The 19,009-nt window shown below is 45.1% G+C and overlaps 1 protein-coding gene across 1 annotated transcript in view; it reads right to left on the bottom strand.

Annotated features, from left to right (window-relative positions):
- runx3 (RUNX family transcription factor 3) overlaps positions 1 to 15,410 on the bottom strand; it is a 30,740-nt gene extending 15,330 nt beyond the window's left edge. Inside the window, exons 1-3 of the mRNA XM_061082713.1 lie at positions 14,431 to 15,410; positions 13,502 to 13,658; positions 11,996 to 12,100 (exon numbers count right to left, since the gene is read on the bottom strand). Of these exons, the coding sequence (XP_060938696.1) occupies positions 11,996 to 12,100; positions 13,502 to 13,658; positions 14,431 to 14,688 (520 nt within the window). The 5' untranslated portion in view covers positions 14,689 to 15,410. The remainder of the gene's footprint in view (positions 1 to 11,995; positions 12,101 to 13,501; positions 13,659 to 14,430) is intronic.
- Positions 15,411 to 19,009: the final 3,599 nt, after the last annotated feature.

The raw sequence follows: 19,009 nt of genomic DNA, 5'->3' as shown, positions 1-19,009 counted from the left end.
ACTTTAACTTGTGTGAGAAAGTGAGAGACTGGATGGTGACTAATCTGTCTGAGCAGACGCAGCAGTTCTGTTGCTCTCCAGCTGTTTGTTTTCCCCAGCGCTAGGACGTGGGATGCCAATGGGAAAGGATGGTGTGTTCGTATGTGTGAGATTCAACTCTCCGGCCCACCAGTTTGCTCAGTACCGTTTCCCCCGGAACCTATACTGGCTGGGCGGACACACACACAACCTTACACACTCTGTTATATCTTTTTTATTCATGCTTACATGCATGCGGCCAGTCTGCCGTCTTTATAAACCATGATGGAAGGAATGAAGGCCAGGGTTTTCTCTTGCTCTTAACTCTCTCTTTCACACACACACACACACAGCGCCAGGTCCAGGCTCCATCACCCACATAGACACTGTGGCTACTGTCTGTTCCAGGCCAGGGCTGGGGCGGCCGGGGGAAGCAGCCCTCCAAATATAGCCCCTATATGTGTCCTTGTGTAGTTATTAAGAGATTTACACCACCTCAAACGGCTGAGGTCAGGGAAATGATACATCCCATCGCTCGCTGGTTGGAAAAAAAAAAGGCACAGACAGTCGGGGGGAAAAAAAATGATAATTGGTCAGTTTTTCTGTGGCCAATGGTGGTCGAAATGAATTGGCTGGCTCTTCAGTGATGAAAGTGATCATTGAGCTGCACGCACACACACACACACACACAAACACACACATACACAGACACACACACTTGAGCCTAGCTGTAGATCCAGTGGCCCAGTTCCAGCTGGCAATGGCCCACTGCTTTTGGCGACACACTGTTCATAGCGTCCAGCAGGGGGTTTAGTGGGCTGTGAGAGGGTGATTTTTTTGTCTTTTTAAGGGGATCAGAGGCCTCATTAGAACAAAGCCTGGAGCTCATTAACCCGGGACCCACAGTTGCTGTTAACACCACTAATCAACTGAAAGGAGACGCCAAACTTTTTTTCACAATCCTGTCCAATTTCCCCTCTGCCTTTGTCTCTTGGACACTAATAAACAAATCAGGAGAGCAGCACTTACTCCGATTTCCTCTATCTTGTTTAGTTTTGGTCTTTACCTACAATTGATAAGTCATATAGTGGATGGATGAAGTTTATTATTCTTTATTTATCCTCACGGAAAAGTTGGTTTCCAGCAGTGGTCAGGTGGGAAACGTTCATGTGTTATAGATAGATAGATAGATAGATAGATAGATAGATAGATAGATAGATAGATAGATAGATAGATAGATAGATAGATAGATAGATAGATAGATAGATAGATAGATAGATAGATAGATTACTTTATTCATCCCCTAAGGGAAATTAAGTCATCATAGTAGCCGGTATATTTGAATACAATAAAATACAATACAATAGAATAAAATAAAAAATATTGAGGTAGAAAGAATAAAAACAGAAAAACATGATAAATAGGTAGAGAGGCGTAGCTTTGACAAGAAGGCCAATGGAAGTGGTTGGGATGGATCTGTTCCAAGTAGTCTGCTCCTGCTATCTTTCCCAGGATTACCAATCCTAGTTTTAAACAGAAATCCTTAACATATAACGATACCTTACTGTGTGTGTGTTTTTAAATAAATGCCTCATCCCTACTTTAAACTTTATTTCTTTCTCCACTGTAAAGAAAGATTTTAACATCTACCCTGAATCCTTTGTCTCTGCCAGTGATCCAGAACCTGCTCCTCCAGTTAAACCTCGTCTTAATACGCTCTCTTTGGCCAGTTGACCCCGACTGTGGCCGCAGCGCGTCTGCTCAGACCGCCAACATTTGACTTCTCTCCACTCGACGAGGGCCAGGGGCCAGAGGGGTGCGAGAGCTCCACACCAGCCCCATTTCAGAGGGGTTTCTGTGGTCGGATGAATATTTAATGTGTCAGGGTGCACTTAGGAGAGAGAATGCCCGTTGTTTTTGTTCTCTCTATGATATCATAACCACAAGATAGAGCTGGGAGATGGGGCCCAATGCACACATGAGGCCTAAACAGCAGCGCTCAAGAGTCGAAATGGATGCTAAAGGTTGTAGATTTACTAGCTTCCTCTCAAAGTAGCAACCACATCATCTGAAAGCATTATGGAAGTCTATGAAGAACAAATAAATCGCTTGATATAAAATGTCTGGTATTAACGATGTATGAAAGGCGATGGGTTGTGTTTTCAAGCGATGGGTTGTGTAGTTCTCTGCCCCAGCTTTGTTTTCTGAGTGAGTGTGTATGTGTATGTGTGTGTGTGCGCGTCAGTCTTTTTATTTCCCGATTGTGTTTAATCTTTGCTGCGGAAAAAAAGGTTTGTGCTGTGCCTTCGAGCAAATATGTTCAAGTATAAAAGTTTTTGTTTTCACGTGATTGCGCCCGAGACGAGAGCACATGAACGGCAAAGCTGCGCCGAGCCTCGCCCAGCCTTCCATCCACAAAGCCCGTATCAGCTCCACACAGAGACTCTGTTTGTTCAGTAAGGTGACAGCCGGGCCTTCAACACCGACGCCACGGCTAAGTGATCACCCAATATGACCCGTTTCCTTCCTTCATCCCACACGTTTTTCTCCACTTCACTTCCCTTCCTCTGTGTCTGCGTGTGTCTGTCTCCATTGAAAGAAAGAAACATATGTTCCCGTCCGAAGGGAGACACATTAGACACAAGCTCTTTTTAGTGAAGGGCCCGGGTGCTTTTTTCAGGGGCAAAGTGAAACTCTATCTGGATGGCAAAGGGCAATACGTGCTTTGGCTGCAGCTCAAGTCTGCTCCGAATATATTTGAAGTGTAAATATTTGTATTTGACGTATAAATGGACTCGATAGGCCCCTGATAACATACTAGAATTGATTTGGAGTGAGCAGTTCCTGAAAACTATGTCTTGACTGTTAAGTCTCTGCAAGTATGATATAGGATTACATCGAAAAAATGTCTGGGCATCGTATGAAGCATTTTCTGATTCTAACATGAGGTCTACAAAATGGCAGCTGATTGTGATATTTTTCTTGCAGAGTTTTTCCCTGTGCTGTTTGCCACGGTTTGAAATGCATTTAACTTTCTGTTTAGGTCAGCGAAGTGAATGCTGTATTTCTAACGTGTTGATGCAAAGCTCAGATTGTCGTCCCCACAGAGCGATCTAGGGCGACGGTTGAACATGTGTTGCAGGGAGGCCTACTTGCTTTGCTACTTCCGTTCACCCTCAACAGACACTGGGGACGTTGCAACATCTGTTGAGCAAAGTCTTGTACACCTGTCTTCCTCTTCCTCCTCTCTAGCGGACCTGAACCCCCCCCCCCTATATGTGCTTGTTACCACCCTGCTTCTTTTCAACACACTCTTTGTTACTTCCTTTTAATTCTATAAGTAGCATCACAAAAAGCAGCAGTGTATTTGGCACCATGGCACCAATCACACAGTTGGGTATTTTAGAGTGGGGCGAATCAGAGTTCTTGTTTTGAGGCTGACCCTGTAGGATGTGGGTTTTACCCTTGGCTGATGATTGTGGCTGTCTCGTCTGGGCCAAACTGAGTCGATGCTAGCCACACACAGACATTACACTACTTTGGGTTCATTTACATATCACTCTCGTAACACTTTCAGTATGAATGTGTTCACTTTTACGACCATATCATTACCACGGATTGGAAGCACAGTTTGTTTTTCTTGGATGCAAACTAGGTGCGAGTCAAAGTGTCTGTCATTACGATAGCATCACTCGCATATACATTGCCAATTTTTTTTAAATGGAAACATTATTTGAACTCAGGCTTGTTTGGGAGGAGCTGAGCAAACGTTTTTTTGGCACGCTCGTGTCTGCAGTTCACCCTCCGAGGCAACAGCTGCGGGATCATCTGGTCCCTGAGGCTGGTGCACGGGCCGCTCTCTGGGGACGTCGGCAGTGTGAAAATCCCCCTCCTCTCGCAGGCCTGAAAACAAGCTGCTCACAGCGGAAGTTGCTACATGAGGCTGTTTGAGCAAAGAGCGCAGCCTTCCTTTTCTGATAAGGGGATAAAGCTCTTTGCATTTCTCTGTGTGTGTGTGTGTGTGTGTGTGTGTGTGTGTGTGTGTGTGTGTGTGTGTGTGTGTGTGTGTGTGTGTGTGTGTGTGTGTGTGTGTGTGTGTGTGTGTGTGTGTGTGTGTGTGTGTGTGTGTGTGTGTGTGTGTGTGTGTGTGTGTGTGTGTGTGTGTGTGCGTGCAACAGAAGCAGTGGCACACAAGGGCAGCCCTCGAGCCAGGCAGGTTGAGGCAGGCAGGCAGAGTGAGGGGGTGCCAGAATGAGGCCCAATGCACCCGGATTGTCTAACAATACTACCAGGCCCGTAGCACGTTGAGAGCAATCATCTCTCTTTTGTCCGATCATTGTAGACTTTGTGTGTGTGTGTGTGTGTGTGTGTGTGTGTGTGTGTGTGTGTGTGTGTGTGTGTGTGTGTGTGTGTGTGTGTGTGTGTGTGTGTGTGTGTGTGTGTGTGTGTGTGTGTGTGTGTGTGTGTGTGTGTGTGTGTGTGTGTGTGTGTGTGTGTGTGTGTGTGTGTGAGTGAGTAGCTCGGGAGTTTGGGCATGTTGGGGGTGATATGAGCAGGGTTGTTTTCAGGCCTTTTTTGGCAGCTTGCCCACAGACGTCGTGGATTTCCCAGTGCTGCTGCCGCTGGTTTAGCCTGGCTGAGCACAGAAGGCCTATTTGGCTGCGGCGGCCGATCATATTAAAGCAATAAGCTGCTTTGAGTGTGTTATTTTAGCTCCTAATGGTGAATGGGGTTGTGTGTGTGTGTGTGTGTGTGTGTGTGTGTGTGTGTGTGTGTGTGTGTGTGTGTGTGTTGGTGCGTGTGCGTGCAGCAGTCAGGTTGTTCTAAGCATCGAGATGCTGGGGGGAAAAGGTGGGGGCTCTCACAACACTGTGGGAAAGGAAGGCGAGCTGCTGCTGTCACATACATCAATGCAGCGCCAGCAGATGTGTCAAACGGCTTCACGTTCACACCTCCGCGCATACTAGCTCACACACAATAATGTGCAACAAGTGAACAATTAACCCTAAACACACAAACACACAAAAAAACACACGTACACACACAGTTCCATAGAATGACAAATTATTATTCAGGTGGGTCAAGGTAAATGTGTGAATTTTCCACTCTGGGGGCATGCACATATTTTTACTTGCAGCCCTCTCTGTTATCATGCTGTTATGGGACTGCTGCAGTGATGTTGAGGTTATAAAGATTAACCCCCTCTTTTCTGTGAGGTTTTCCAGCCTGTTTTGAGGAGCCAAGGCTTCCCTCCGTGTTTACCCAGAGGATTACAACCTTCCATGCGCCTGGAAGCGAAAGAAAGGTCCTGCTACACCTATTATTTGCTCATTGCTCCTAACCATTAAGGACTGAAGAAATAAATATCCAAACCGCAGGGTGGTGGTACATTGCGTATTTTCCAGGAACCAGCAGGTGCCTTCTTCCCACAAATCGCCCCCCAACTCCGCCCACCACTGCCACAACGCAGAAAATGGTTTATTGTCATAATGCAGTGGGGGATAAAATATTCCTCCACTCATGGGCCATTTACTTTTTCTAAATGCAGATCGGAACTTTTATTGAATTACGGCTGAAAGGTCGTAATGGCTCCCTCCTGTATGGGTCCGTGTAAATAAGGAAGAGTGAGCACACACAGAGTGAGCATGTTACTTCCGTTCATCGGGAGGTAAACAGGAAGGACGCTTGGCCGCTGACTTTAGAGGCGGGTGGGTATAAGGAGATGGAGAGACAGAGAAGGATAAACCCCAGTGTGGCTGAGCTCCTTGGTCGAGTCGGAGAAAAAAAGTTTTCTACTTGCATCATCGGAGTGAATTAAGAGCTGTCTGAGGCCTCTGTTAATAATTTGGTGATTCCTGCTAATGTTCTCTCTGGCGTCAGCAAATAAGGGGGGGGAATTTGTGTCTGAGTAGATAAAGAGAGGCCATTTCACCCCAAGGCAAATTGTGAGTCTGTCTCCGACAGTCATCTACTGGCCCGAGGAGTCGGCAATGAACTGTTAGACAATGTTTTTCTTTTTTCCTATTTTTAGCTAAATCTTGTGCATTGATGTTGCAGCAAGATGACGAGCAGGAAACAGAGAGGGTGAGGGGAGGAGGAAGAAAAAGGGAGACAAACAGGGGCATTTTCTTATATATCTCAGTTTAATCTAGGTATTTTGACTCACTAGCTTTGACATGAAACCTTCAGTACAAAAGTCTGCGTGTGTATTTGTGTGTGTGCGTGGGCTTGCAGCAGTCAGGTTGTTCTAAGCGTTGAGATGCTGCAGGAAAAGGTGGGGTATCTCACAACGCTGAGGGAAAGGAAGGCGAGCTGCTGTGTGTGCGTGGCCCTCAAAGGGAGTTGGCCTCAAAGCTTCTAGGTGTGGTTAAGGTGGCAACAGTGGTCAGAGAGCTTCCATCTCATCTTTATTTACCCTCCCACGACAACAAAAAAACGATGCTTTCATGTCTGTGCAATCACACTTTCATGACTCTCACAGCAACGGTCGTGCAATCACTCATATCTTAAATTAAAAGATGTCAAACTAAAAAGTATCACTGGTGGAGACATCCTCCGTGACTACTGCAGGACACTGTCCTCCTCCGTCACCAAACACAAGCCTCTGAATGTGTTTTGTCCTGATACAGGTTCCGCTCCGAAATCGGCCCAAACCCATTCAATATGCACTGCTGCATTCCAGTGGATTTATCAGTTGACCAATATTTGCTCTTCTTCTAATCAACCGAAGCCAAGTATGACGCGTCTGGAGTGACCCCGGGGGGGGGGGGGGGGAGTGCCGCAGTCGGAGGCCTCCAGTCACTGCAGACACCAGAGTGCCATTTCTCTGAAGAATAAATAAATATCCCTTTTATCTGCTGCCATCCGTCTGTGAGTGGTAATGAAATTAAAAAAATTTCCTCTCTAACAAATCATAAATGAGGTGGTCATGAGTTGGATTGTTGAGGCTAGCCACTATTTGTGTGTGTGTGTGTGTGTATGTGTGTGTGTGTGTGTGTGTGTGTGTGTGTGTGTGTGTGTGTGATTATGTGCGTAGGCCACTATGTCTCCAGGTTATACATCTAGGAGCCATGGTGAGCCATTAGCAGTTCAAGAAAGCACCCAGTGTCAGACGTGCCACTGGTGTTCCCCTCCCCTGGCACTGATACACCTGTAGGCCTTTCTTTCAAAGACACCCATCTCCATTTTCAAAACATCAAAGTTGCCTTTGAGAGAGCAACTCGCATGGAGGGCGAGCCTTTCATGTGATTTGTGGAGCGCGGGCGGGGCCGTGGGGTCGACTTAAAGAGATGGACGCACCTGGCAGGTGCATGGGCCGAGCAGCCGCACACACGCAAATCTACACACAACAACGTGCATGCAATCCCTTTTTTTTGTGTTGTTTACTCTGCAGAGAGACTGCAATATCACTGGGAAAATAACACAGCAAATGTCATTGTTTGTCTGTTTGCATACTTTGTACAGTCTGTGTGCCAAATGCAAATAAAATCAACCCGCCAACTCCGGCGAGCACCCCCCCCCCACTGCCGCGACTTACCCTCCTCCCACCCTCCCTCAGCCTCAACACCCCCACCACATCCACCACCTCCACGCCTGCCATTCTCCTCCTCGAGCTGTGTGAACACACCCAGCCGAACAAACAGAGGCAACAAAAACACGAAGGCACTTGTGCGATTTCCAGTGGATGCGTGGGCCCGTGGGTGGTAAAGTGTGCCGGCTCCGTCTATGCAGCTAATAGGTGAACGGCTGTGTAATCATGTTTATAGTGGTGAATTCATGTGTGACAATTTGTCTCGTCAGACAAATCGTCACTTTGACCTCGCTGCGGTACAAACCAGCTTCCTCATCCTACAACACTCAGCAAACAACTGTCTCTCCTCTCCGTTTCCTCTCCGTTTCTTATCAGCCCGCAGACCTCTGGGTGGGAAGGAGAAGTGTCTGAGAGATTCAAATTTTGGTTTGAGGAAAAGTAGAATAAATGATAAATACCTAGTACAACAATAAGCTGATTTGTCTGGACAGTTTAACTTCTAGAGTAACTTCAGCGTCACATATACGCTTAAACTTTGTTGATTTAATAATTTAATTTAATGATAACAGCTTTGAGTGTGTCCTCAGATATTCACAGTTATACCTCAAAATACCAAACTTTGAAAGTTATTGAAGAACAAATACTTTCTTAATCTCCTGACTTTAGCTTTAATTAATTTTTGCAACTTTATACAGTACAAATTAATTAATCTGTTTGTAAAAAACTGTTTTGCACAAACTTGACTTTCAGGTGTAATGATTTAATTACATATAGTTACTCTTTATCTTTATTTATTTCTCATAAATATAAAAAAAATGTCAGGCTAAAAAAAGTCACATATTTCCTAAAAGTATTTCACAAGCATAAGATATCTTCCACCATATTGACCTGAAGTGGCAGCAGAAATACAAATGGCCCCTCCCTTGTGGGTAAATAGACAGTGGCTGATGTCATGTATAAGTGAGGCAGTGAGAATGACACCATAAATAAAGATGTGGGATTAATTGAGAATAACCCTGCAGGCTGCCTGGAGCATCTGATCCCAGCAACAAACAGCAAAGGGTCTCAACACCTAAGTCACCTGCTTTTTTTTTTGTATTTGCATTTCTAACTCCTAATGCTCTCTCTTGTTATTTGCGGATTGCAAAAGCTGCGGCTTACGTAGAAGTGGAGTAAGAGTTGTTGTTGTTGTTGCAACGACATGTGTGACAGTTGTGTTTCCAGTTTTGGGCTTTGACAGAAGTTTGATAATAAAGAATGAAAAAAACAGAACGGGGGGGGGGGGGGTTGGGGATGTGGGGTGACGAATGCCGGATGTGTGATGAGGAAATTCAGCAGCAACGGGTGACAAGAATACATTCTGGTCAGGAACTGAACGCTGTGTTGTGTGTTTGTACACATTCACTGGACGTCTAAACACACGTTATTGTGCGTGTGCCTGCTCACCTATGTGTTTATTTTATGGCTCAAGTGTTGTGGCAAAGCACCCTGTTCTTTGTATCATTGCCCAAGGCGGGCTGCCACTGCAGTCCTGTCCATCAGGTTCTCCCGACTGGATCAGTAAACATTAATAACCCCCACCCCCACCACCACACCCCCTCGGTGCCAGCTCCTCGGCTGCCAGCCATGCAAATGCAGGCCTGGCATAAAACAGCCGGTAAAGCCCCCGGGCCGGAGCTGGGCCCTCCAGCCTGCGGACAGGTGAAGACAGCAGCGGCGTGCGGGCGACATTGCGGTGGCATTGTCACTGAAACATGGAATGGGATCAAAGCAGGGTCGGAATAAATATGCCTCTGAGAACGAGGTTCCTAATGAAAAAATGCTGTTAGTTTTACGCGTTGGCAGCGGTGCCTCCCTGCTCCGACTCCAAACCTCGTACAGATGATATAATGTGGTGCCTTGTGGTTAGAGAAGAATCTGAATATTTTTATGGTCCTAATAATGTCTGAATGGTAGTGTGTGTTCCTGTGCTTTGACTGTGCCGGGACACGACTGATATTATTCTCTTCAGAATGTGCCTCTTGTTAAAATGTGAGAGGTCCTTTATCTCGTCTCACAAGGGATTTTCTATTTTGAGGCTTCAAGTCTGTCGTTACACTAAATCGGACTGAAAACTCATCTCGGCCTCAGATCTGACAGCTCCTTCAAACCAACAAAACAAATTATACCTCCACCGTATTTCACATTGCTTATTCAATTCACCGTGATCAGCTGGATCTGTTTTCACTGCAGACTAACAGGATTTATTATTCATATTTCAGATAAGCTTGGACTGTTGCAGCCATTTTAACATATTCTCATATCAAACAATCTTTGTTTCCTGGAGGTTCCAGTTACTGCATATCGAACACTATATCATATTCAGGCTTATTCTCTCAAATTCGGCCTTTGCAGGAGTTTATAGTCTGTCATTCTATGAAGTCCCCCTCAGTACCCGTGTAATAGAGTTTAATGGAGCCCTAAATTCCTCCTGCCCTATATTAAACAGTGTCACTTTATAGCACCCAGCGCCAGTGTAAAAGTAGCGCGGCCACTCTGACGCCTCAGCTGAAGCCGTAACATGCTCACAGACAGACAGGAGACAATCTTAATGTACACAGTTATTTCAGGCAGAGAAATTCACAGATGCACACGAGAACACATTTACGCACAGGCACACGTGTTCCTTTTTTTTTCTTTAAACAAAGGACAGTCAAATTGAAACCATCCACACACACACACACACACACACACACACACACACACACACACACACACACACACACACAGACACACACACGCACACACATACGGTGTTTATTATTATCTTGTCCCTCCCTCCTTTGCTTTACTCTTTTCTACCCCTGCAAATAGATTGGCAGTGAGGGTGGCTGGGTTGTGCCCCTTCCTCTGTGCCCCTTGGCTCCCTCTCTGTCAGCCATGTAGCCCTCCTCATGTGGCACTCGTTCCCACTCTCTCTTCCCCGGCTGTGGTCTGTTTTGACTGGGCTAAATCCTCCCTTCACAACCCCCAGCCCTCCCTCCCCTCTGACCACCAGCTATCCACTCATTTAGGGACCTCGAAAAACCCTGCCCACCATAACCACCACCCCTCCATAGGTAGGTCACGAAATCCTATACCCATCTCACCTACGCTCATGAAAAACTCATGCACGTCCACCGCCCTCCAGCAACTGACTCCTCTTGGTATCGCAACACTGCTCCTCGCCATCCCTCACACCAGCGGAGGCCACAGCAGCAGCATCAAACCACATGAGAACGTAGCCGCGGCTGGATAGCGGCGCTAACGGCTCTAAGGTGTGAGGCCTCCCTGCCAGGGCCGACAGGGGCCAGACTCTGCCTTGTGTGAAATCAACGAGCCACTTATGTGGTCGCCAGGTACGACCCCTCCGACCAGCACTGGGGGGAGGTAGGGGGGGTTGAGGGGTGGGTGAGGAGGAGGAGGAGGAGGAGGAGGAGGAGGAGGAGGAGGAGGAGGAGGAGGAGGAGGAGGTGGGTTCTACTGAGCTGAGCAACCTGCGGCTTGGAGACTCGCTCAGCTCCTCTTAGTGGTCTTGGGTTATGCCTGAATTATGCTTTACAGTTTCCTCTGACTATGATCCGTCCCAATGCCCATGCTGCACACACACACACACACACACACATACACACACACACACACACACACACACACACATGCAGAGACACACACACCTTGAGAGACATATACAAACTTACACAACTAGACTAGTGAGGACAATGCACTGTGCTGCGTTTCATCCCTGGAGGTTTACCATAACCACAATGTGCCTAACCCCAGCCTTCACCTAGTCTTAATTCTAATCTTAACCCCAAAACCAAGTCTTAACCTCACAATTGATCTAGCACACACACACGCACACACAGATTCGCACACCCTGACACGACTGTCATAAGACATTACATTGACCTACATTGATTTCCTGGAGACCGACTCAAACCTTAACCATAGTTACAACTTGCCTAACCCTGACCTTGACCTTAACTTTAACTTAACCTTACCTAAACTTAACCTTAACTTTAAAACATGTCTTCACCTTAAAATAATTAATGATTTAATTCATGGGGACTCGGTTGTTTTCCCGAATAAAGAAGACAAGTCTTCAATTGTAGACAACAGATTAAAGTCCTCAAAATAGAATAATACTTGAACCATCTTTCTCTGCACACTTCACAAGATAGTGAATTTTAGCAACAGCAAGAGTCGGGTATGTGTGTGTGTGTGTGTGTGTGTGTGTGTGTGTGTGTGTGTGTGTGTGTGTGTGTGTGTGTGTGTGTGTGTGTGTGTGTGTGTGTGTGTGTGTGTGTGTGTGTGTGTGTGTGTGTGTGTGTGTGTGTGTGTGTGTGTGTGTGTGTGTGTGTGCGTGCGTGCGTGCGTGCGTGCGTGCGTGCGTGTGTGTGTGTGTGTGCGCATTGATCTAGTACTCACTGCGCGGTTCCCGGGGTCCGTCCACGGTGACCTTGATGGCGCGGTGGTACGTGGCCACTTGCGGGGGTCCGGTGAACACGGTGATGGTCAGAGTGAAGCTCTTCCCTGCGGCAGATTTATGGAATTACAGTTTGAATTAGTGATGTGAAAAACAGTTGTCCCTCTTGTTCACAAAACAATACTTCGCTTGTTCCGCCTCAGATCAGCACCGGCTTTTTATTTTCCTTCGTCCCGCTCCGGCCTTTAGAATTCAAGAGTTTTTTTATTATTATTTTTATTTTAAAGGGGGCCGGGGGAGCGGACCACCTCGTTTGATGGCCTGACTGTGGTATATGATTTAGATTATTGGGGGGAATGTGTTCCAGATTGTTCCAGAGAAGGCTTACAGCGATGGTTTATTGTTCAACAAGACAGGATCTTGCTCCCATCTGCATCAAAGTCCGCGCACAGAGGAGGAAGAGGAGGAGGGAGGAGGGGGGGGGGGCAGCATTGTGCAAAAGGGGTCCGGTGCTCGTCCTCCAGTTCAGAGAAAGGCACGTCTCGTTAAAAAAGAGACTGCGTGGGAAGAAAAGAAAAAAGAAAAAAGAAAGAAAGGAAAAGAAGAATCCTCGGGTGGGATAATTGAGTTCAGAAATGAAAGGTACGGCTCCGTTTTTAATTCGAAGAGGAGACACATTTTCCATTCATCAAGTCACGGCCATTTTTAATATTAAAGAGAGATCCGATAGATCAGAGGAGGACCTGAGGGGAATGTAACACATCTAATAGATGAAGAGGATTGTTGAATTATTTTTTTATTTTATTTAAGGTTTTTGTTATTTAGTCTTGAAAATTGAGAGGTTCTGATTTCCTCAACATAAACAAACGCAGCATGTAGGCCCGTCCATTAAATACAACTCCCTGCAAACAGGCCTGTCAATGCGTGATTATCCTATTATTATTTTAGCCAAAAATAAATTGCACAATATCCAATGAAAAAATTGACATTTCGTCCGATGGTGAATGGTTTCTCCTCCTTCCCTCAGATTTACACCACCAAGCCGGTAATTATTGTAATACCTTGGATTAGGGGATATGAAGCGCTCTGGTCCCATCGCCACTTGCAGCGCCCCGTGACGCACGCCAGATGTTTCGGATGACACCCGCAGACGTCAGTTGGCGCAGGGAGGGCACTCGCCGTACCCGCACATAAATGATCCCACATTTGCGGTTTTAACTTTGTCACAGAGAGCAGGCCAACACCGCTGACATACAATAATTTTAGAAAGCGTAACGGATGGCACTTTACTGAGGGTGCGTCTGAGCCACATAGACTGTTTGTTGACCTATTTAACATTTGAACTTTCAGAAAATAATAAAGAAATGTGCCCTCTTGTTGTTATGCGCGTAATTGTTGCTGCAAATGGCACAAGCAGAGATTTTGTCATTTTCTTATATTGTGCATGTGTGTGTGTGTGTGTGTGTGTGTGTGTGTGTGTGTGTGTGTGTGTGTGTGTGTGAGCTCACCTCGTCCGCTCCTGCCCACGAAGCGCAGGTCGTTGAAGCGTGCCACCTGGTTCTTCATCACGGCCGAGGCGTTCCTCAGCTCGGCCGAGTAGTTCTCGTCGTTCCCGGCCATCACGGTGACCAGCGTGCCGTCGGGCACGTCCCCGAGAGCCACGACCTGCGCGCACACACACACACGCACGGGAGGAGGTGAGAAGCGCACGGTCGCCCCGGGTCACCAAACCCAAATGTACACAACTGCGCGCGTAAAAACCGCATCCGGCTCCCTTAATATTAAACATGAATATATCGGTAGAGTTTCACCACATTGTCAACAATAAACTGAGTTGTGTAGATTCCCTGTGAGCTGACACCCCCCACGCTGCCTGTTCAGATTTAAATCCGAATTTTACAAAACATTGTGTGTGGCATGCGTGTCATGACCTGACCTGTTACTGCTGATTATTTTGCTTTGATCCAAAGACAAGATTTACGCAAAACAAGACTTATTTTGATGCAAGCCACAAATCTTATCAAAATAATTTATAGGAGGCTCCATACAAATATAGTAATATGCTAATAAAAGTATAGTTCATATCAAGCTTCCTCTCAGACATTTTGTAATTGCAGGCCCCTTTGCTGCTTTGCAATTTCTGAGGTAATATTGACATTCTGGATTGTGCCGTTTGAAGCTGATGAACGCAAATTCTAAATATACTTTATGGTAATTTTACACGAAAGAAAACTGCAAGTTGCATCAACTAAAAAGCTAAACTTCCAGTCACCATGTATAAATTCAATTAAATGACATCTGTAAAATATATTTTAATGCTTTAAAATCAGCCTCTATCTCTTGCCTTTTCTCCTGCACTCACTTTTCAGAAAAAAACACTGTGTGCGTTATTAAAATGGAAATATAATGAATGATAATTAGAAGTCATGTATCTTGCCTTGAAAGCCACGGGCAGCGTCTTGTTGCACCTCCAGTGAGACGGCAGCACGGAGCAGAGGAAGTTCGGGCTGTCGGTGCGCACCAGCTCGCCGGCGTGGTCCGCCAGGACGTCCACCACGTTCCGGGTGTCCGGTCGCGACCTGAGGGGCCCCGGGGTGGCCATGGCCCCGTTGACGTCCACGATCTTACTGCAGGGGAAGGACGTGGAGGGCGGCGTGAACCGTCTGGTGGTGGGCGGCTCTACGGGAATATGCATCACAACAGCTTGGGTCAGTGCCACCTGACTGGGTTGTTTGAGAAGAGCAGGACACTTTGGGAGAATGAAAATATCGTTCTCCAAACGCCGCTGGTCTCAGAGTCCAGTGTGTGAGGGCTCAGAGGATGGAGGCGAGTGAAGAGAGCCTCAGTGTGAGCGGTGCAGAGGATGTGTCAGCCGGAGGAACATCAGGGTCGCTCTGCCTCTCGCTGACTTCATGCGAAATTACGCACAAACAAGAACCTCTAAAAGTCTCAGTGCTCAGTCTGTCTTCGGTCTGATCTGACGCACACTTGATGGACAACCCCAGCCGCGTGTGGACTATATATCAACACCGCAAACTACTGAACTTACTCAGTCGATCGATCCTAATAAAATAATTATTGGCGATCAATGATCTGTTGGCACAGGTCAGATAATCCAGACGTGATGCGAAGACTTTTGCCTTTCTCGTCTTTAAAGTTTTTTTTTTCCTGTGAACGATTATCGCGACTAAAAGAGCAGGCGCCCTTCAAACTACGCTAAACTTGACTTTGTAAAATAAAACAGCCAAATAGTTAAAAGTATCTGACTGAAGCACATCTGGGTCCTTTTCGTGCGTAAAAGTTCTCGCAACTTTTATCCTCGTTGGATCTTCCCAGAAAAAAATTTAAAAAAGTCTCTGTGGGAGAAAAGGAAGTGTCCCGTGGCTCCAGCTGGATTTCCTTTTTTAAAGTTTAGGTTATCCTTCTTTTTTTTTTAAATCGCAGGGTTATGGGGCGCGAGAAGGAGCCGTGAGGCTGAACGCAGTGCAGAGTGCTGCGATATTATTTTACCCGAGTCATTTTAGTGTTTAGTGGTTGGGAGTGTGGAGGCGAATTCCGCCAATGAATGCGCAGGGCTGGGCTTTCATCGGACCAATCAGAGCCCGCCGCTGCTCCTTCTGCAACTGTTGTCACACACACACACGAGCTGTGCTGTTGATACAGATCTGTCTTTCTATCTGCTTGGCTTTTTATATATGATTTATATATAAATAGAGAGACACATTACACGACTGGGTTTGGTTGGAGGGATGTTTGGTTTAATAGAACTGCTGAATAATGAATGAAAATAATATCAATCGATTTGACATTGTAGCCAATAATCATTACGCACTGTTGGGGAGATTAAACGCAACTCTAGACGTGTTAGCCTTTAAATACAATGGCTTTACGACTAAAAAATAAATCATAATATAGCTTTAGTGCAGAACAACCTCTTTGATGAGATTATGAATAGATTTTCTTACATGAAACTGTCTTTAACTGTGTAATTACAACATGAAATGCAATTGAAGCAGGATTTTGATTGCACAGGCCTGTGGTTTCACTCCAATTAATTCATTTTGAAAAGCTATTATACATCTGATGGCTTCACACCTCCACAGGTAAATGCGTTCTTTTCATCAAGGGGAGAGGTTATGTGTTCATGAGACAGATTGGTATCGCTTTAATTGGCTGAAGTGGATAATATAGGAAAATGAAAGCAAACAGGTAAATGTCTTTTTTATTTTTTTCCACATCAAACGACGCAACTGATTAATAAAGTGCGTGTGCCACAGGCTGAATTCATCAGGAGCCATGAAATGCTGAGGGTTACGTCAAATGACGGCACACCCTGCACCGCTCCTCCGCCGTGCTGCTTCCTGACACTAGTTGGCGCATTTGCCTTTTCAATCGCTGTCAGCTCCGAGTGTGAGGCAGACATTTCACCTCTGCACAAAAAGAGAGAGGAGGAAACTTCCCTCTGTGGCTCTCACCCTCCGAATACGTTTCTGCTTAAAGTCGATTCAACGACAGTTATGTGAGTGATGCAGCTCTTGTCGCGGAGAGAAATGGAGACATTAATTTTTGCCTGAATCACAATCAAGCTAATTATTATTGGGAAATGAAATTATTTTAAAATTCAAAGACAGTTATTCGTTTATTGACAGCACAACGAAGCTGTGTGGGGGACGAGACTTAACATTTTCATCTTTAAATTCAACATTTCGAAATTGTATTTATTTATTCCTGTATTTTACTATAAATGCACGAGTCGTTTTATGAAACATTGAAAGTCCTGATAGTGTTTGATTGTGACACTTTTTTAAATTATTTAGAAAAAAAAGGAAATGGAAAGAAATATGTTTATAAAACAATGAATACAAAAATAAACACAAAACAAAAATGAAATAACATCCGACTCATGCAAACATGGAATTTACAATAAAATAAATATTGATCAGGATTCTCGTTCAGGCGCATTTTAAAACGCCTTCAATCAACCAATCAATCAATCGACGTCTCATCCTAATAACAGGACCACGTGTTTCTGCGTGCGGTGGTTTTTATGTCGTTAACTCGCATGAGGATAAATGAGGTGCCGTTAAGTGGCGCAAGGAGTCATCGGAGTGGCTTCAGATTTGAGTGTTCTGATCCCAGACAGAGAGTTTCAGAGGAGAGATTCAGAAAGTTGGAAAAATTAATAATCATAAATCATAAAAACGGAGAATTCCAATTTTGTGTAAGTGTGAAAATAAGATGTGGATTCTAAATCTTTATTTCACTGTAGCTGTTAGTATGGGATCAAATTTGGCCTTATAAAATCACACATTTGTCAGCATGCTCCTCCAATCCTTAAAGAATCATTCACACACAAGTAGGAAACAGAATACAAAAAGTGCCAATAAATATTAGTTCTACAAATCTTCTCTTTTCCTTCTTGTCTTCTTCATTTAAAAAATATTTCTCTTGATGTCACATGAATATTAACCTTGTTTAACACTGACACTCATTGCTTGTGAGGTGGACATCACAATATTATTTTATTTTATTTTATTTCAGGCATTAAAATATTGTAATTAAAGAAATAAAGATGCATATGCAATATCTAAATCATGAAAGTAAGGCCATCACTATTATCCTCTGGGTTTAGAATCAGATTCATCTGACAATGACAACACAACCAAGTCGGTGGACTTATTGTTTGGCACAGCATGGAAAATCTCAACATGAACAATAACATAGACATGGACATAGGTGGTGACACTACACACAATGACCCTACCATATATGGACAGAACAATATCACATAGAGCAACATCAGAGCGGATGACAACAGATCTTCCTCTACTACAATCCAAGGAAAAGAAAAACCTCATGTGAGTCATTTCTGGGGTTTATGATTGGAAACTGATGGAAACTCTTAAAAAAATCACAGAACCTTGTTTCACAGTCCGATCATTGTGTTACAGCAGCAGTGTAATTTCTTCAATCCTAACTACAAATAAAAAAAAAAAAAATCATGTCTGATCAGATCAGCTATCATACGGCCTCTATTTTGAGTAAAGCTCGACTGGGACAATGACAATGCCCGTGATATTTTAGTCGTCCTCCTGCCCTAGTTCATTATTAATATGTGACCACATGCCTCGGCTAGATACCCTGCCCGGCTGTAATGTGCGCTCCGGGCGCCTGTCACATTTAGACCTCTGCATTTCAACATGCAGTTTCTACAGTTTCAGCCGCACAGCCATTGAGGACAGAGGCCGTCGTGGCCCTGAACGATTTTTAATGATCCGGGGTGGGCTGAGCCTGAAATCAAGACAGAACTCCTGGAGGATATGTGAAACCCGGACCCACCTCAAATAGGCCTCAGACATACTCGATTCTTATACCATTCAAGAGCGAAAAGAATACCGAGCCTTCTGATGTAAATCAAGAAATCACATTGTTGTTCACTGATGGGTCACTACATGAAAAATAAGGACTGAGAGAAACCAGGAAGTCTTGCAGCACCACGGTCAAACACTGTGTCATTTGGGACTTGACCTGAATACATGTACAGAATGAGTTCTGAATATAAATCCTAAGCTTCCTCAGAGTGCAAAGATCAATCATATTTGTGCATAAAACCAATCCCCATTAACTTCAGGTTTAATGTGTGAAGAGTCAGATTGTAAAGACTAAAAGGAAGAGTATGATCCCAATGAGCGGAGGGACCAGTGGAAGCCTCTGGGCTCTGTAAACGTATACCTGCCCCTAAGTGCCACCCACACAGCTTTCAGTGCCACTTAAAAGTCACTTTGAAGATGGGCACAGGCTCAGATACGTGGAGATCCCTTCTTTTCTTTGCTGAATATGATCTATTAGCCTGTGTAAACTCCCAGGCTATTTTCAGCCGCGCACACATAAGCCATCGGATGGGTAGCTATTCATTTGGAAATGGGGGCTCTATGGGGGCAATTAGAAATAGTTTGAGGTTCGGCGATGACATAAGACAAAGATTTCTATCTTTAGAGGAGCTCTGGCGGTCACAC

Source organism: Limanda limanda, chromosome 12 (assembly GCF_963576545.1).
Source record: "Limanda limanda chromosome 12, fLimLim1.1, whole genome shotgun sequence".
NCBI lineage: Eukaryota > Metazoa > Chordata > Actinopteri > Pleuronectiformes > Pleuronectidae > Limanda > Limanda limanda.
Note: the sequence above shows the minus strand (reverse complement) of the source record. Positions and strands in the feature narration are given on the sequence as shown.